The 20837-nt window shown below is 39.6% G+C and overlaps 1 protein-coding gene across 4 annotated transcripts in view; it reads right to left on the bottom strand.

Annotated features, from left to right (window-relative positions):
• Positions 1–20837, bottom strand: part of Gbf1 (golgi brefeldin A resistant guanine nucleotide exchange factor 1) — a 135155-nt gene that overhangs the window by 47161 nt on the left and 67157 nt on the right. For all 4 annotated transcript variants that reach the window (XM_026781113.1, XM_026781114.1, XM_005352402.2 and 1 more), the window contains exon 4: positions 1335–1466. In XM_026781113.1, coding sequence (XP_026636914.1) covers positions 1335–1466 — 132 coding nt within the window. The remainder of the gene's footprint in view (positions 1–1334; positions 1467–20837) is intronic.

Genomic DNA, 20837 nt, shown 5'->3' with positions numbered 1-20837 from the left:
ATTATATGCATGTGCTTGCGTGTGTGTATGTTTATATATATGTATGTGTGTGCTTATATATTTATAATATGTATATATGTTTTACTACAATGAAAAGAAAAAAATCAGTTATATAATTATCTTGTGTATATTAAATTAAAACTATTAATTAAAATATAAAAAAATACATAGTAAAAATATCCTTTTAACCCACCCCTTTTTAAAAAAGGATAATTAGACTGGACAGATGGCTCATCAGTTAAGAGTAAGAGTACTCTATTCTTCCAGAGGACCCAGGTTCAGATCCCAGCATCTAGATTGGGCTGCTCATCAATGTCTGTAACTACAGTTTCAGGGGAATCTGATACCCTTTCTGGACTCTGTGGGTATCTGCATGCATATGGTACACACACATACGCATGAGCAAATGAATCTTTTTTTCCTTTTCCTTTTTTTTTTTGAGACAGGATTTTTCTGTGGTTTTTTGGAGCTTGCTCTGTAGACCAGGCTGGCCTCAAACTCACAGAGATCCACCTGTCTCTGCCTCCCAAGTACTGGGATTGAAGGTGTGCACCATCACTGCCTTGCTGCATAAATGAATCTTTAAAAAATAATAATAATACTGCCTAAATCCAGTACTTGAGAGGCTGAGGCAAAAGGACTGAAAGTTCCAGGCTACATAGAAAGCCCTCCCCCCACCCCCTTTTTTTTAGTTCTTCAAGACAGAGTTTCTTGATTTAGACTAGGCTGGCCTTGAACTCAGAGATCCACCTGTTTCTGCTTTCCAAGTACTGGTATTAAAGGTGTGTGCCACCATCTGCCTTAAAATGGAGGTGTGCATGTGGGGGAAGGGTTTGCTCATACATATATGCATCAAGAAACAAGTCAAGCCATGTCATTGATACTTTTCCCTAAAGAAGAGATTCCGGCACCACAACAGAGGAGAAACACTTAGCTCTTCTTTCAGATGTCTCTGTATTGTTTGCTCTCTTACAATAAACATAAGTTATATTTAGAAAATAAGATAGACCAGGTCAGAGGGACGGCTCAGTGGGTAAAGAAACTTGCTGCCAAGTCTAGTGATTGGAGTTTGTTCCTTTGGCTCCACATGGTGGAAGAAGAAAACCTATGCCACAAATTGTCCTCTGACCTCCGTGTGAACACTGTTCCAGGGGCATGGCCCTTGTTCCTACTCCCCAAGACAAAGAAATAACAATTTGCATGATGGATAATAAGTAGTCCTATTCTCTACCAGGAATGGGAAGGCAAGACTCACTGGCTACTTTAAGGCCTGAGCAACTGAAGAGAAGCAGGAAATAGCGTGTTGGAGATATCCGACAGAGTCTAAGGCTTACCGATGAGTGCATAGGACAGGAACTTGTTGACAGAGGTGAGTGCCAGGCCGGTGATAGGACCAGTGGTATCTTCAGAGCGAATAACTTCCAGAAATGGACGAAGGAATACATTTGGCTCAATCTCTGAGAGTTCTGCAAGTAAAACGAAAAGACACAAATCAAGAAACTATCTAACAAAAGTTAACTCTGGCAAAAGATCAGTTCCGTCTATTGAAGTAAGCTATAGGTCTTCATGGTTGGGTCAGTCCCTCCCCCTAGAATAACCTGAATTAAATTCCTGACATTACCATTTTATGCAGCGAGCACTTTATACTCATTTAGCCATTTCCTTAGTCTAACTGTACATCTTTTAACATGCTCTTAAAAAGTGTTATGTATTCCACTTTTCCTAAATATAGTCTGTCTACCTTAATGCTTATTATTGCACACATACTTGTGCACACATTTCTCTTCAGTTTTTATGTAAGTTGTCCTCTCTAGGTAGACCCAGTGGGAAATGTGAAGCAGGTTTTGTACAGCTGATGTGATCACTGTACAGACAGGCTTGGAAAATTCTACCCAGTCTGCCAATTAATTAAAGCATTAATCTGGGAAGCAGCCGGCCCAGAAAATGTTTGCTCAGAGAGACAAAAGGTAGGAACTGAGTAGGGAGTGCCCTATATTTGCATGAAAATAAAGGTTCATAAGAATGAACACACACACACACACACACACACACACACACCCCTACACACCTACCTTCCCTTTGTCTCTAAAAATGGGATAGCCTTGATCATATCTCTTAGCAAGTTTCTGACTTGTTAAGGAAAACTAAAAGGGAATGAACTCCAAAAGCTGAAACCACAGTAGAGTATAACAAGCAAATTCAACAACCCTCAGCAAAGTCGGGTAGGCAGGAAGTCCAGGGCGGTGTGTCTTCTTGACCTGGAATGAAATCTGCTACAGTGGAAGTATGTGCTGGCAATTAAGTAGGATAGGTGTATGGTTTGGGGAGCTTTAGAACCATGTAGATCCCAGCTCTGCTTATTGTGTGGTTTGAGGCCAGTCATTATCTTAACTAACCCTTATTTTTCTCAAAGACTGTTATGCTCCTTCATCTCAGGACAGTTAGCTGCCTGTGTTCTCTCGGAAGGAAGGGAGGGAGTGAGGGAAAGAGAGAGAGAGAGGGAGAAAGAGAGAGAAGGAAGGAAGGAAAAAAGAAAGAAAGAAAGAAAGAAAGAAAGAAAGAAAGAAAGAAAGAAAGAAAGGAAAGAAAGGAAAGAAAGAAAGAAGCCAACAAAGAGTGGTAGGACCTTCCAAGATTACAGATTGTCTCTGTAACTGGAGGCTGCTCAGCCTTTTGCTTGTTTTAGGCTTCCATTTTAGCAAGGCTCCAAAACCAGAGAAACCTTGTCTCGAAAAACCAAAAAAAAAAGAGTCCCAGTATAGCTAAGACTTCATGACATGCTGCTGTAGTAGTAGCTATTTTTGGCTGTTGAAGAGGGATTTTACATTGCTTAAGGGATATGGAGAGGTTGCTAGCAATCCTGATATTCTAATAATAATAATAATAATAGTAATAGTAATAATAATACCCCTTCTTTTTCTTACCTCCTCCTCCTCTTCTCTTCTTCCTCTTTTGCCACCGCTGCCACCACTGCCTCCACCACTTTATTTACCTCTCAGGCTCATTACCTACAGATCTTACTAATGTCAATTTGGAATTTTCTTTTTATTTTCTCTTTTCCCTTTAAGTCCCCTGTAGATACCTGACAGGGTAGTAACTGATAATAAACTTATAAAGAGTCTTTTCTTTTTTCTGCTATAGAAGAATGAAACTTTTTACTAGATAAAAGGAATTTTGATTGAAAAAGCTGCTCCAAGTACAATGGCTGCATAAAGCTGGGGTACGCCAGCATGCTGCAAAGTATAGCAACACAACTTTTTAATTTCTCCTGGGCTTTGAAACTGCTTGCTTGCTTCTGGACTTGGTGGTAATAGTGCAAGCAGAGAAAGGCTATAGCAGCTTTGGTCTGCCTGTATGTTACAGATGAATTGCTCACCAGTTCCCTCTATCAGGAAAAGTACTAGCGTTTAAAGCTCACATATCAAACTTATGCTCCAGGGAGGGAGATGGCTCAGTCTGTCCTCAAGCCACTGTTTGAGGACAGTCCCTATGGGCCTCATTTAGCCTACTGGCCTTGTTAAAGGGGCCTTGTTCTCCTTCTTGGATTAGGAGTGAACCTGAATAAACCCAAGACTTAATTCATAGGGCAGTACTCCAATCAACAACTAACAGTGTATAGCGACTGGGTAAGAGGAGAGGAACAGAAGAAACTAAAATCCTAGGACATTCGAGGCACATAGTAAACCTACAGAAATAACTTGGTATTGGGGCTAGAGAGATGACTCAGCAGTTAAGAGAGCTGGCTGTTCTTTCAGGGGATTGGGATTCAATTCCTAGCATCCATATAGCACTTCACAACTGCCTACATTTATGTCTTTGTGAGGATGTCAGATCTCCCGGAACTGGAGTTATAGACAGTTGTGAGCAGCCATGTGGGTGCTGGAAATTGAACCCCCTCTGGAGGAACAGCCAGTGATTTTAACCTCTGAGCCACTGCTCTAGCCCAGCTTGGTATACTTTTTAAGAATTTAAAGACGTCGGGCAGTAGTGGTGCATGTACTTAGTCCTAGCACTTGGGAAGCAGAGGCAGGTGGTTCTCTGTGAGTTCAAGACCAGCCTGGTCTACAGAGCTAGTTCCAGAACAGATAGGGTTGTTCATAGAGAAACTCTGTCTTGAAAAGCCAGCCAAACAAACAAACAAAAACAAAACAAAAATAAAAAAATTTAACGAAGTGTTTATGCACCCTAGCTTTGGAATTAACAAAGCCTGGGTTCAAACTCAATGTTTTCCATTTATTCTATGACATTGGGCACCACAACCTCTGAGAGCCTTCATTTCCTTACTAGTGAAAAATGGAGATGGCAATATTGTTTCTTAGTTATTAAGAGAACAAAATAGTCTAAATTTGACCTGTTTCATCATGTTGCTCAGGCTGGTCTCAAACCCTTGGGCTCCTTCTGTTTCAGCCTCCTGAAGCAACAATTACAACATATATGCAACACAGCAGCTATCTTGAAAACTGTTTAATAACCTGTTTAGTTATTGTTGATGTCAGAGGCAAACTGAAGCTGTTTTCCCAGACAATGGAACAGGACTTGTGTTGCAGGGAGGGCTCTACTACACCAGATTTGCATAAAGTGATAAGTAGCAACTCTAGCAGCAAACTAACCTTGTCATATAGTAGGGACACCCACAGTGTGCCAGACTTTCATTGCTGTACCAACCAGGATTCATGTATTACTGTCAGATTGGATAGTAGTTCCCTTGTATACCCTACCTTTAAGTATTTATCTTGTATTTTTAATTTTTTTCATTTTAATGTATAAGTGTTTTGCCTACATGTATGTCTGTGCACCATGTGTGATCCTGGAGCACTCTGAGGTCTGAAGAAGGTATTGGGTCCCGTTACTGGAATTTCAGATGTCTGTGAGCCACCCTGGGTTTACTGCAAGAGAAACAAGTACTCCTCATCACTGAGCCATCTCTTTAGCCTCTTGTTTTATCTTTTTAAAGTGGAGGCTAAATGTGATCTCAAGCAGTAAAACTGTAGGAGACAGCAAGTAAGTACTGGGTACAGAGAGTCACCAAGAGCGGCTGTTCCTGTTCCATGTGCTGCGAGATGTTGTTTCTGGACAAGGATCCCTCTGGTCTCTCCCCACGGAGAGTTGTGCTTTGAGGACAGAAAGATGGCTGCAGCATGACAAGGTGTTCCGTCAGAGAACACACACAAAAGTCCCCCCCCCCCTTTTTTTTTTTACTGGGTATCTTGAGACTTTGTGTGGCAGATCTTTAGGAAGGATGAGTTTTATGTCATTTCTAACTTAGGCTGGGGACTGTGACCATGGTCTGTAAACCACCAATGACGGACAGAAAGGAAACATAAATTTATGATGTCTAATCCTAGGACTTTTAGATGTTAACCCCAAAGTGCGTAAATTGAGGAATCACTTCAGGCTTAATCAGAGTATGTTAGGAGTGGTTTTTTTTTTCCATCCACATGGACCAAGTGGGAGGTGGGTATGGTGGCTCAGGTATAATCCCAGTTACTTAGGCTGACGCAGGAAGATGACAAATTCAAAGCATGCTTGAGCTACATATGGAGTTCAAGATCAGACACAGGAATTTAGTAAGATCCTGTCTCAATAAAGAGTAAGTGAGACTGGTGATGTGGCTCAGTGATAAAGCCCTTGCTTAATATTTGCAAGGTCCTGGCCTCAATCCCAGTACCAATCAATACAATTAAAAGGTAGAATTCCAAGCCAGGCAGAGGTGGTACACGCCTTTAAACACTCTAGGATAACTAGGACTACACAGAAAAACACTTTTTTTCAGGCTTGGTGCTAAGCACCTTTATCCTCTGAACTATCTTGCTGGCCCTCCATTCTAATGAATCCAGTATAAATAATTTTCCTTTTATTTTTAAAGACAAGTTTTATGTATCCCAGGCTGGCCTTGAAATTGCTATGGCCTTGAATTTCTGATACTCCTGTCTCTATCTCCCAGGTGTTGGGATTACAAATGTACATGCATTACCGTATCCACTTTCATATGGTATGGGGTAGTGAACCCAGGGCCTCATGCATGTTAGGCAAGCATTCTACCAACTGAGCTATATTCCCAGCACCTACTTGCCTTTCTTTCACATTTTTTTTGTTAAAAGATTTATTTTTTATTTTGCATGTATGAGTATTTGCCTGAATGTATGTCTGTGCACCATGTGTGTACCCGAAGCCCATGGAGGCCAGAAGAGGGTTGAAGCCCCTGGAAGTGGAATTACAGACAGTTGTTAGCCATCTTGTGAATGTTATAAACTGAATCTGGATTCTCTGTAAAAACAGCAAGTACTCTTAACCACTGAGCCATCTCTCCAGTCCAGAAATCATTCTTTATATTAATGTTTTAATTTAATTTTTTAAAAATCTAATCATATATGTGTGGTGATATTTTGTTTGTGCCTTAACAAAAAAGCTTGCCTTACAGAGTTAGTCACACTACTTAGCCACAGAGGCCAGGCAGTGGTGGTACACTTCTTTAATCCCAGCACTCAGGAGACAGAGGCAGACAGGATACCCCATTTGGTCTGTGGATTCTGCAGAGGTAAGAACTAGTGGCTGGCTGTTCTGCTTCTCTGATCTTCCAGCTTTTACCCCCTAATATCTGACTCTGGGTTTTTATTAGTAAGACCAATTAGAAATCACACTACATATACATGTTTTTTTGAGAGAGGGTTTCTTTATATATAGTCCCGGCTGTTCTGAAACTCCATATGTATAGACCAAGCTGGCCTCAAACTCACAGAGACTGCTTGCCTCTGCCAAGTGCTGGGAGTAAAGGTGCACACAATCACTTTCTTTTCAATTTAAAGAGAGGCTCTTGTCAACTCAAACATTCAGTAATGTAGCAGAATACAAGATTAACTAAAAAAAAAAAAAATCAGTAGCCCTCCTGTAGTCAGATGATAAATGGGCTGAGAAAGAAATCAGAGAAACATCACCCTTCACAATAGCCACAAATAGCATAAAATATCTTGGAGTAACTCTAACCAAACAAGTGGAAGACCTTATATGACAAGAACATAACAAATGGAAAAAAGAAAGCATATTTAACAAATGGTGCTGGCATAACTGGATATCAACATGTAGAAGAATGAAAATAAATCCATATCTATCACCATGCACAAAACTCAAGCCCATGGTCTACAAGAGCTAGTTCCAGGACAGGCTCCAAAGCTACAGAGAAACCCTGTCTCGAAAAACAAAAAAAACAACAACAACAAAAAGAAACTCAAGTCCAAATGGATCAAAGACATCAAAATGAAGCCAGTCACACTGAATCTCACAGAAGAGAAAGTGGCAAGTACACTTGAACACATTGGCACAGGAGACCACTTCCTAAATATAACCCCAATAGCACAGACACTGAGAGAAACAATTAATAAATGAAACTGAAACTGAAATGCTTCAAAACAAATGACATGGTCAACAAGACAAAATGGCAGCCTACAGAATGGGAAAAGATCTTCACTAACCCCATATCAGACAGAGGTCTGATCTCCAAAATACACAAAGAACTCAAGAAATTGGACACCAAAAGAACACATAATCCAATAAAAAAATGGAGTACAGACCTAAACAGAGAACTCTCAACAGAGGAATCTAAAATAGCTAAAAGACACTTAAGGAAATGCTCAACAACCTTAGCCATCAGGGAAATGCCAATCAAAACAACTCTGAGATTCCATCTTTCATCTCTAAGAATGGCCAAGATCAAAGACACTGATGACAACTTATGCTGGAGAGGTTGTGGGGGGAAAGGGAACACTTCTGCATTGCTGGTAAGAATGCAAGCTGGAACAACCCCTTTGGATGTCAGTGTGGTGATTTCTCAGAAAATTAGGAAACAACCTTCCTCAAGACCCAGTAATACCACTTTTGGGTATATATCCAAAAGATGTTCAATCATGCCACAAGGACATATGTTCAACTATGTTCATAGCAGCTTTGTTTGTCATAGCCAGAACCTGGAAACAACCTAAATGCCCCTTCACCAAAGAATGGATAAGGAAAATGTGGTATATTTACACAATGGAGTACTATACAGCAGAAAAAAAATCTTGAATTTTGCAGGCAAATGGATAGAGATAGAAAACATTATTTTGAGTGAGGTAACCCAGATCCAGAAAGACAATTATTGATGTAGGTGGATCTTCTATATATCTGTTGCTTTCATTGGTTAATAAAGAAACTGCCTTGGCTTTTGATAGGATAGCAGCTTAGATAGGCAGGGAAGACAGAACAGAATGCTGGGAGGAAGAAGGCAGTGAGACACACACCATAGCTCTCCTCTCCGAGATGGATGCAGGTTAAGAATCTTCCCGGTAAGCCACCACCTCGTGGTGCTACACAGATTATTAGAAATGGGTTAATCAAGATGTGAGAGTTAGCCAAAATAGACTGGAACTAGTGGGCCAAGCAGTGTTTAAAAGAATAAAATTTGTGTGTTGTTATTTCGGGTATAAAGCTAGCTGTGTGGGAGCCAGGTGGGAACACAGCCCACCACTCCTCACTACAAATTATCACATGTACTTACTCATAAGTGGTTTTTAAACATAAAGCAAAGAAAACCAGACTACAAACCACAAACCCAGAGAACCTAGACAACAGTGAGAACCCTAAGAGAGACATATATAGATCTAATCGACATGGGAAGTAGAAAAAGACAAGATCTCCTGAGTAAATTGGGAGTGTGGAGACCTTGGCAGAAAGTTGAAGGGGAGGGAAGAGGCAGGGAGGGGAGCAGAGAAAAATGTAGAGCTCAATAAAAACCAATAAAATTTTTTTTAAAAAAGAGAGAGACTCTTGTTATGCCATCCTGGTTGGTGGACTTGCTGGCCTTGATCTCATGTCAATCTGCTGTTTCAGCCTCCTGGAACCCCAGATGTGTTTCATCACATGCAGCTTCGAACAAAACTTTTTTTTTTTAAAGATAGGGATTTACTATGTAGCCCTGGTTAACCTGGGACTCAGAGATTTGCCTGCCTCTGCTTCCCAAGCACAGGCTTGGACGTTATGTGGTGAACAATAAATAAGCTCTTAAAGCTCCTACCTACTACATTACAGCACTTCAGAAATTCCACTTGTGGACTGTTCTCAAACTCTGACTTTCACAAGAAATAGAATCTTGAGCAGACACACCATCAGAAAAGTAGAATGTGGTGACCTAACAGTTCCTAAGATAGACTCTGTATGCCATCACAGAAAGAAACCAAAAAGCAGTTGTGCTCAAATACTTTTGTCCTATGCCTCTGGGTAACAGAAATGTCAAGAGGGTTAAATGGATGGCTTCTGTCTTTCTCTTTGGGTGACTTACAGGTTTGTTGGATGTGATCCACTCTGTGAAGGACTCTGCCTCTAGAAACCTAGGTCAGTGTCTGCAGGATGCAGAGCTAAGATGGGGGCAGTGGACAGCCTACAGAAAGCAAGAAGAGAGAAGTAGACTGAGGGCAAAAGGATAGAGACAAGCATTTCTGAAGCCAAACGGTGTTGAAATAATATACACCCGGCCTTTTTCCTTGTCAGCGTAATCCAATTGAGAATGCCCAACTGCCCCTGATAAGAGTCACTCAGGAGTGAAGAGCTTCACCACCAGGGAAAGCAGCTTATGTGTGCATTTTGGCTCAGGAATGTGTCAGCCCAATCCTGGCCAAATGAGAAAAGGCTACTGCAGCTGAGAGCATCCCTCCCTGGGAGGATAGTCACCACTAAGAGCGTAGGGCAGGAGAGTCCTCTTTTGTCTAAGGGCAGTGCTTGAGGCCACATGGAGGCTCCGACACAGACGACTGAGGAGAGGAGCAGCTATGGCATGAGAAAACAGTGTCAGGGTTCATGTTCATCTCCCTTAGGCCAGGTCACCCAATCGTTTGAGAAAACAGGAGTCTTGGGAGACATGGACAGATTGACACAGGCAATTTAGGACATCTCTGTTTTAATATCCTAATACAGGTAGGATATTAAATCAATCTTTCTGTCCACCAGTCTTAAGCAAGGTATAAGGACAATACCACCAATTCATCTCCAAAAGTCTGCCTTCTGTCTTGCATTAAAGGGGCCTTTGAGTCTCTCTCCAGTTTCTGACCCCGACTAATCAGAAACGGTATTGATTTTAGGAGGACCCCAAAACTCCTTTCTCCAGTAGGGATTAGATTTCCCGTCCTTAAAACTGTTTTCTCCAATCCTAGAACATGAGTCAGTCACCTTCAGAGAACCCTCTACCTAATATGCACTCTTTGTTTACTGGACTGTTTGTGCCTTAAGAGTAACAGTTCTTCAGGGCGGGAATTCTGGCTGCTGCTCTATGCTGTCACATGTCTTTTGGTTGTGAAATTATTCAGTATGCCTACTATGAGCAGCATCATGATACTTTTCTTCTGAAGGACTCTAAAGAATATCCAAGTAAACCCAGACTTCAGAAAGGCCAATCTAGAAAGAATGCCAGAAACCCCTTTTTGCTGGCGCTTTATAGGAGGCAATAAAGTTGAATGACTAAGAGACACGGCTTTGGAAACAGTTGGACCTGAGTTTGACTCCAGTTTCCAACACTCATTAATTTATGATCTTAACTCTAAGTAAATTTCCTTAACCTTTTGAAGCTTCATGGATTACAAAGAGAAAAGGTAAGCAGGTATTGGGTGTGTGTCATGGCACAAGATACCCTCTTATCATCTTTTTTCCTCTAGAAAGATCATGAATCAACCAAGAAGGTGCCACAAAAAGTTCTAGAAGCTTTGGATACAGCCCTCACATTAAAATGATCTAGGAGGAAACAAAAGAAGCCAGCTTCTTTCTCTGATATATGTATACCTTGCAATGGATAGGAATTAAAAGAGCAATCCCAAAGTGCATCATAAATATCAGCCATCAGTTATCTGGTATTTTGGTATTTAACTTATATCCCTTTTAAGACCCAGGAGCTGGCGAGATGACTCAGAGGATAAGAGCACTGGCTGCTCTTCCATAAGTCTTGAGATCAATTCCCAGAAATCACATGGTGGCTCACAACCATCTGTAATGAGATCTGGCGCCCTCTTCTGGCCTACAGGGATACATACAGGCAGAATGTTGTATATATAATAACTAAATAAATCTTAAAAAAAAAAAAAAGACCCAGGAGTCTGGTTGGGTGAGGTGGTGTACACCTTTAATCAGCATTTGGGAGGCAGAGGTAGGCAGATCTCTGTGAACTGAAGGCCAGTCTAGTCTACAAATTGAGTTTCAGGACAGTCAGAGCTGTTACACAGAGAAACTCTGTCTCAAAAACTATAAATAAACAATAAACAAACAAATAAACAAACAAACAAATGAATAAAACAAATACATAAAAATCCAGAAGTTGAAAATCCCAGGGCTCTGGATAAGATAGGTGGATATGGAGTTCAGGGCAAGCCTGAAGTACATAGTAAACCCATATATAACAAAACAACAGACAAATGTAGAATTAAAGTTAATTAAGAGTAGATAATAACAGCTAACATTTATCATAAATACTATGTATGAGGCCCTGTGATTGGCAACTTGTACCCATTTTCCAATTTCATATATATATAGGGTAGAATACCTATATATATATATATATGAAATAAAGTATTCAATAAGTACAATATTATTTAGGTTTTTTTAGCCCTAGAGTCCTTGTGCAATGTCCCCTCTATATTGCTAAATAGCTTAATTTTTAAGTAAATATAAAAAAATTGAAGAGCAGACCTTCTATCTTTCCTAAATCTGTGTATTTAAAAAATACCTATTTTTATTTTTGTTTATTTGTGAATATACGTATATATGCTCACAGTGGACAGAAGAAGGAATCAGATCCCATGGAGTTGGAGCTCCAGATGGTTCTAAACTGCCTGATCTAGGTGCTAAGAACCGAACTTGAATCCTCTGGTATAACAGTACTCTCTCATCAGGGCTGCCAGAACACAAAAAAAATGACACCAAGGCTTACTAATAATTATGAACGTTTGACCTTATCTTAGGCCTGTTCCTAACTAGTTTTTATAATTTAAATTAACCCATATTTTTAAATCTACATTCTTCCTCCTGGCTTATTACCTCATCGCTGTACTGGCTGCCCATCCTGATCCCTCTGCATCTGTCTGGTGACTCCACCTTTCTTCCCAGAGTTCCTTTCTCTGCGTGACAGTTCCACCTATATTCTCCTGACTAGCTATTGGCTGTTTGCTTTTTATGACACCAATCACAGCAATACATCTTCACACAGTGTACAACTATCCCATAACACTCTGGAAAAGCAGCAAATGCTCTTAAACACTGAGCATTTTTCCAGCCCCAAGAAGAGTAAATTTGAAATGTTTTCTTTAGACAAGAGTCTCACTATGTATCCTTGGCTGGCTTTGAATATACTATACAGACTGGGCTGGCCTCTGATTCAGAGAGATCCACCTACTTCCACCTTCTGAACGCTAGAATTAAAGGTGTGCACCAGCATATCTGGTTTATTTTAATTCATCCATTTGATGAAATTAGACACTTAGAGAAGTTAAATAACCAGAGTTTGAAGTGGTACTCTGATTTTACCTGGATCCCTAACTTCTAGTCTTAGTTCTAACACTAACCGGTTTCGGGTCATTAGTCATTATACAAATTACATCATCTCAGTTATCTCATTTATAAAACTTTTAGGGCCTATTTTTGCTATAATACTCTAGGATTTGGAATATTTTCTGGAATTGAAGATTATATTTTTTTCGAGAATATTGTTGATCCAGGTATAAACTGTAAACCAATAAACTGTTGCTTGGTATACAATGAGACAGACAGAAATGGATAGAAATTACTAATAATTCAGCAAGTTAGCATCAAGCTAACAGTAAGTACCTAAGCTGGGAATGATGGTCTATATCTACAATCTCAATGCGTAGTGAGCAAAGGCAGGATTGTGAATTTTGGACTACACAGTTTGTCTTAAAACAAACCAAGTTTATCCTGTTTAATATAATTTTATCTCATAATTAATTTTTTCTCATAATTAATTTTATTATGCTATATGAAATGCTGAATGTGAAATGCATTCACAAAGAGAAAAGAAATGAAGACAAACCACCAGTCTTTCAGAAGCTCTTCTGAATATCACACTGGGATTATTTTTTGAAGTTCTAGTTTGTCTATTAATTGCACATATACAAAGATATAACCTTTAAATCAGAAAAGTCCCCCCAGATGCCTTGCTATTATGCACAACCAGAAGTGGCAGAGGTGCCTCTGTTAGAACCTCTCTAGTGGCTATGGCAGTCATAGCTGAATCTAGAACTCAACATCCACTTCCATCAAGTGGGGGCTGGAGAGATGACTCAGCGAGAGAGATGGCTCAGCAGTTAAGAGCTTCTCTTCAGGAAGTTCTGAGTTCAATTCCCCGCACCCACATGGTATCTTACAACCATCTATAATGCAATCTATGTTCTCTTCTGGCATGCAGGTGTACATGCAGGTAGACCACTCAAACATAAATTCTTTTTTTAAGTTTTTAAAATAAACCTTTAAAAATAGCTATAAATATGCCTAAACTATTGGTCAAACAGCTTTATTCATAACCAACAAAAGTGATACATATACAGAAGGCCATCCCACATCAGTTCTCTTTTTTCTTTTTAGTTTTTTGAAACAGGGTTTCTCATGAAGCTATCCTGGCTGTCCAGGAACTCACTCTGTAGACCAGGCTGGCCTCAAACTCAGAGATCCACCTGCCTCTGTCTCCTGGGATTAAAGGTGTGCTGGGATTAGTGTGCGCCACCACTGTTCAGTAATTCTCCTTTTTCTTGGGAAAAGTGATGGAGTCAAGATGACAGTGAAGATTCCTGGTGGGGTTATTTAAAAAATAAAATCTAGCCCTTCTATTTTTCTACTGGCTAAGTTCTTATGAAGCCAAAATCCACAGGATAAAATACTGGCATGAAGGTATCTTAGCAGCCATAGGATTTAACACATTTGACAGATGAGGAATGTGGGTATCTTAAGATAGATACTACTTTATTACTTATCTGTTGATTGAATTTGCATTCGTCCTGAGAGGTTTAACCAGAGCTTCCAGAATATCCCCCATATAATTTCATCACTCTTGCCTTTGGCAAAGGTTTCAATATCACCCTGAGCTTTCATTTAAGAAGTAGGTTAGCGCTGGGCGGTGGTGGCGCATGCCTTTAATCCCAGCACTCGGGAGGCAGAGGCAGGCGGATCTCTGTGAGTTCGAGACTAGCCTGGTCTACAAGAGCTAGTTCCAGGACAGGCTCCAAAACCACAGAGAAACCCTGTCTCGAAAAACCAAAAAAAAAAACCAAAAAAAAAAAAAAAAGTAGGTTAGCTAATTCTTGTAACAAGATACAAAAAGAAAGAAAGGAAGAAAAAAAGAAGAAAGAAAGAAAGACCAAGACTAAGTGAGGTTATCCTGAGAACACAAGGTTGAGTCGATATCTGGAAAACATTTTAATATATTAAAAAATTTAATATAGAAGAAAAATACATGATTATGTCAACTGATGAAAATATCGGACAAAATATAACATCCATTCACACCTCCATTACCACCCACAATCTGCAATGTAGTGAGATCCTGTTTAGAAAAAACAAGAACAAAAAAACAAAAACAAAACAAAACAAAACAAAAAAACAGCAAGCAGATTACAAGTCAGCACTTGAAAGGCTGAGGCAGGTGGGTAGGTAGGTCCTGTGAGTTTCAGGCCAGCCTGATCTACATAGTCAATTCCAGGACAGCCAGAGCTATAATGTGAGATTCTGTTAAAAAGAAAAAGTAGAGAAGAAAGGGAGGGAAGGAGAGAGAGAGAAAAAAAGAGAGAGCACACAAGATCTCATTCCTACTGGTTTCAACTTGACTGAACATGGTACATTTAAGTCATTTGGCTTTGGGAATTCAGACCCTACCTTCAGCTTCCTGCTTTAACTACCTGAATATGAGGATTAATATCCCAAGGCTTGGCTAAGACAAAAATATTAAAAAAAAAAAAAGAATCAGGCCAAGTGTGGTGATGCATATCTTTAATCCCAGCACTCAAGAGGCAGAGTAGGGTGTTCAAGGCTACCCTGATCTGTATACATAGCAAGTTCTAGGACAGCCAGAGCTACACAGTCTCAAAATAAAATAAAATAAAAACAAAAATAATTCTAAGACATAATTGATCTCCATGTCTGATACATAGGATACCAAATCTTAGCTGGCTCAGGGGGCTCTGGCAATCTTAACTTTACCACAGGAAGTCCTGGCTGAATTCTACACAGACTGGAGAATAAAAGGTAGGGTAAAAAAACGTGTGTGTGTATATACATATGGCCTTTTACTTATACATAGCCAATCACCCCTCACTGGGCAGTATTTTCTACATAAAAATGTTCTTTATCCTGCTTTAAACAAAACAGGCTACTATACATACACTTAGAGTCCTTGTCTCATCAAAGCCTCTAATCCAGCATACATTTGATTCGCCTTGAGCTCTGCTGGCAAAGCCTCAGAACTGGAGGGGGTGGGGGGTGGCATCAAATACAGAGACTGGAGTAGGGTTTCAAACACCTGTTTCAGTTTTGTAAGTGTCCAATTCAGGCCACTGTGCTCTGGCAACAGGCACCCTGATGATGTGACTTCTCTCCTGCCAAATCCTTAAATTAAAGAGCATGCTCCCTCAGGGAAGAAAAAGATAGAGAGCTGGGAGAGGAGGGCAGCCATGAGGAACTGTTTCATTTTAAATTAAACAGATATAAACTTATGACCCAGTAATTTTGCTCTTAAGTATTTATCCCAAAGAAACTAAAGCAGGCTCCCAAGTATAAATAAAGAGGTGGCATGTAGACCTAGAGATATTTACAGTGGTAACGACCCTAACTGGAAACAATGGAAGTGTCTTCTATAAGAGTCAGATGCATCTTCTTTTGGTATATACACCATTAAATGCTGTTCAGGAAAGAAAAAGGAAAAGAAATACTGATCCAATAACATGCCTGAAGCTCAGAGCCGTGCTAACTTAAAGAAATGAAATATAAGCCACCCTGTCTGCACGAAATCTCAAAACAAAATTAATCTGTTGTGACAGGATTTACATTTTTTATATGGGGTATAGAGTGTGAATCAAAGGGGACACTGGAGAATGATAAAAATGTTCTCTCTTTTCTGACTCCATTTTGGAGTCAAAGTCGCTTTATGTCACCAATACCTGTCAGGAATTCACTATTAGCCTAAGCTGGTCTCAAACTTGGAATCCTGCTGCTTCAGCTTCCCAAGTGCTGGAATTACAGGTTTGCATCATCATGCCCAGCTGTATCTTTTCTTAAGATTATTAAACAGTAGTTACATAGTTTATACAACTATCAAAACTTATTAACTAAACATCAAAATTCTGCATGTTTCATTGTATGTAATTACACCTGAAAAAACAAAGAGTAGTGTGTTTGTGCATGTGGTAGAGAACCTGTTAACGTCTTGGTTTGACCCCTCCCCTCACGCCCTGGCACCACAAAAGGAAAGAAAAAAGGAGGGCAGGAGGGGAGGGGAGGGTGGAGTGTCAGGTGTAGTGATACTTAATTTGCATTTTAATAAATAAAAACTGCCTGAAGATCAGAAAGTAAAACAGCCCCACTGATCAACCATAGAGACCAGGCAGTGGTGACACACACCTTTAATCCCAGTAGCCACAATAGTTCTCCATAGAAACCAGGCAGTAGTGGTGCATGCCTTTAACCCCAGCCCTAGAGAGTGCTACATTTGGCTCCCAAACCTTGGAGAAAAGTTTGGGATTTCCCTGTTGTAACCACTCTGAAACAGTCTCCAGCTGCCACCCAAATTCCAGATACACCTGGGCTCCAAACTGGCTGGTTCTGCCTTCAGACAGCACTCCCCCCACAACACATGCTTTTCCTGAACCATCCCCTTTCAGACAGCAGCATCCCTCCCTCCCTCTCTCTCTCTTCCCACCAAAGGTTGTGGGTTCTCCCTGAGCCTCCTTCTCAGGCTGCTGCCCAGGGAAGCTGAGAGAGAACTGACTTTGATTAAAGAGAAATCACAGAAGGCACATGTGGATTTTGTGAGTCCAAATCTTAACTGGATTCTGGTATTACCCTCTAAACAACCCCTATAGGAGTTTTAATGCAGAGAAAAGATATTATCTTATAATGAATCTTTTTACCACATAAGGAAGACTGAGACTTCATCAATTATCAGAAATAGAGTCAGCAGATATTGTAGTACCATTCACTAATGATGAAATTAATTAATGGGAAGAAAGTGAACCCTGTCAAAGAACTTGTAGTAATTTTTTTTTTTTGGAGAGATTAACAACAACATATCCCAAAAGCAAGAGAATTCAACTTATTTTTGTTGTTGTTAGTTTTTTTTTTTGTTTGTTTGTTTGTTGTTTTTTTCGAAACAGGGTTTCTCTGTGGCTTTGGAGCCTGTCCTGGGACTAGTTCTTGTAGACCAGGCTGGCCTCAAACTCACACAGACCCGCCTGCCTCTGACTCCCAAGTGCTGGGATTGAAGACATGTGACACCACTGCCTGGCAAGAATTCAACTTGAGAACTAATTGGATCCTTCCTTGCATTATATGGGACACACCAATAACTGGAGCCCCAACATTCTATACTATAAATCAGGGAAGGCAGGTACAAATCAGAAAATTTCATCAAATCCCTTATGATTCTGTCCAAAGTGCAGAATTATATGCTATTATCATGATGCCAAGGGATTTAAAAAAACTTCAACACATTTACCAATTCACAATATGCAGAAAGAGTTATTTTGCATATTGAAACTGCTGAATTTATACCAGATGATACAGAATTGACTTCATTATTTATTCAGTTACAAGATATAATCAGGCACATCCCATATACATAACAGACATCTGATCCCATATGGGTCTGCCAGGTCCTCTAGCACAAGGTAACGCAAAAATCGATCAGTTATTGATAGGACATGTGCTGAAGGCCTCAGAATTTCATAAAAACATCATGTCAACAGCATAGGTTTAAAAAAAGACTTTCCCAGCCAGGTGGTGGTGGCACGTACCTTTAATCCCAGCACTCAAGAGGCAGTCAAGAGGATCTCTGTGAGTTTAAGGCCAACCTGGTCTAAAAGCACCCTGTCTCAAAAACAAAATAGCTGGGCGGTGGTGGCGCACGCCTTTAAGCCCAGCACTTGGGAGGCAGAGGCAGGTGGATCTCTGTGAGTTTGAGGCCAGCTTGGACTATAAGAGCTAGTTCCAGGACAGGCTCCAAAGCCACAGAGAAACCCTGTCTTGAAAAACCAACCAACCAAACAAACAAACAAAACAAAAACAACAACAAAAAAGACTTTTCCATCACATGGCAACAAGGCAAGGAAATTGTACGGAGATGTCCTACTTGTTCTTTATACAACCAAACACCACTAGCCGCAGGAAATAACCCAAAAGGGCACCCAAAGACTGAAATGTGGCAGATGGATGTGTTCCATTTTGTAGAAATTGGAAAACTTAAATATGTACATCACACCACTGATACCTATTCAAGTTTGCAATGGGCAACTGCTTTGAGTTCTGAAAAGGCTAATTTGGTAATCACACACTTGCTAGAAGTTATGGTCATCATGGGTATACCTGCACAAATAAAGACAGACAGTGCTCCTGGATATGTCTCTAAGAAAATGAAGCAGTTTTTTGCTTATTATAAAGTATATTATAGGTATACCATACAATCCTACTGGACAGGCAGTTACAGAAAGATCAAATCGAACTCTAAAGGATATGTTAAATAAACAGAAAGGTATAATAAATAACCCCAGCAATAGACTGAATAAGGCTTTAGTAACTTTGAATATTCTAAATGTTAATGAGAAAGGAACAACAGCTATGGAGAGACATTGGATAGTAGAAAAAGAATTATGAAATTCAATCAGCTGATATACTTTAAAGATGTACTGACCTCAGAATGGAAAACAGGACATGTGTTATGTTGGAGAAGAGGTTTTGCTTTTGTTTCCACAAAAGAAGAAAAGCTATGGATACCATTAAAATGGTAAAAGATTCGATTTGAGGGGCTAGAGAGATGGCTCAGAGGTTAAGAGCATTGCCTGCTCTTCCAATGTCCTGAGTTCAATTCCCAGCAACCACATGGTAGCTCACAACCATCTGTAATGGGGTCTGGTGCCCTCTTTTGGCCTGCAGGTATACACACAGACAGAATATTGTATACATAATAAATAAATAAATAAATAAATAAATAAATATTAAAAATATTCAATTTGAACAAGAGACACCTCTTAATTAGAAGAGATTATAGTTCATTAAGCACCATGGTTGTTTAATCTAAACCTATAAAACTAGCAAATGCTTTTCATTTGATCAGATTTAACTTGCCAAAAGAGAATCTCCCCAAAATTAGGGGTGGGGAAGGGTTTTGTTTCTATTTTTTCAGGAGAATAAAGGTATCCAGCTATGGAATCTGAAGACCACTGGAGAAATGAGACATCCGAAGAAAAGGGACAAATCATCCAGAAAGAATGTCTCAAGAAAAAGAGTAAATTGGTCTATTGATATAAAACATTTTCAACAGGATAAAAATTTCATAACTATTCCCAAATGTTTGTTTCTGCTATTCTCTACAGATATATAATGCAAATGGTCTTTTTGTACTCTAAGTCCAATTCAAGATTAAAGATGGCTTTGGAGTTGTAGTGTGTCTTCTTCTCTAAACTCAAGTAAGCTTATTAAAGTGAAATCCAAAATCTCTGTCTCATGTTAGAAGAGACACCTGATATGGGACAGAAGAAAAACAAAAATTTAAGGACTATTTTACTGCTACTAATCCCATAATCCTTTGGTTTTATATTGACCCTTTAACAACTTTTTTAAAGTATAAGATTTATAAGATATATACATTATATATATAAACTTTTTGTCATGATATTAATCATCATAAAGAGTCCTAACTAATTCTAGAGAAAGATTTCATCTGTTTTCCTGCACATGATTTTGGGTTTGAGTCTCTATCAGTTTTCTGTAGTGAACCATGAACATGCCTATTAGAGAATGGGCCCAAACGACAATTCCTCCAGGACCAAGATAACACCACTAAGATGAAAAACACCACCTAAAGACCAGTTTTTGGACTACAAATTTTACAGAACAATTTCGAGGTGTCTAGCTAAGACAATCCAGCCTCACAAACTACTCTAGCCAGGACTTGAGACAAGTCCTGCACTTTTTCATTATGCAGAGACTAGACAACAAATGATAAAGCTACCTCTCCCAGGATTTGACAATTAACTCAATTTTTCTTTTCAGGATTCCCCTAAAGATACCATCATCCCCAGATAGCAGGAAGTAAATTTAAGGATACTATGCCCACATTCCCAAGAGGTGGAGTGGGTAGTTTTTGGTCATTCAATGGGTTATGGATATTTGTCATTGTTTAGGGGGACTGGTTACAAGTTGTTATTGGTAATGGTCAGGAAAAAAAAACTAAACAAAGGAAAATTAGATTTAAGGTTCTTGTTTTTTTTTTTTAAAAAAAGGAAGGATATAGGTATGATAAAATGGTAGATTATTGAATCTACTTTTAAAAAGCAACTACTAGTTTTAAATGTTTTACATTGGATTGGGTTTTTATATACTGTATATAATTTTGGTATATTGATACAAATTTGAGATTAATTTTGTTAGAATACATTGTACATACATTTCTGCTCTTGTTCAAAGAATTGTACCTAGCCGGGCGATGGTGGCGCACGCCTTTAATCCCAGCACTCGGGCCGGGCGATGGGGGCGCACGCCTTTAATCCCAGCACTCGGGAGGCAGAGGCAGGCGGATCTCTGTGAGTTCGAGACCAGCCTGGTCTACAGAG

The sequence above is a fragment of the Microtus ochrogaster genome, chromosome 8 (assembly GCF_000317375.1).
Source record: "Microtus ochrogaster isolate Prairie Vole_2 chromosome 8, MicOch1.0, whole genome shotgun sequence".
Classification (NCBI taxonomy): domain Eukaryota; kingdom Metazoa; phylum Chordata; class Mammalia; order Rodentia; family Cricetidae; genus Microtus; species Microtus ochrogaster.
This window is presented reverse-complemented; position numbering and strand designations above follow the sequence as displayed.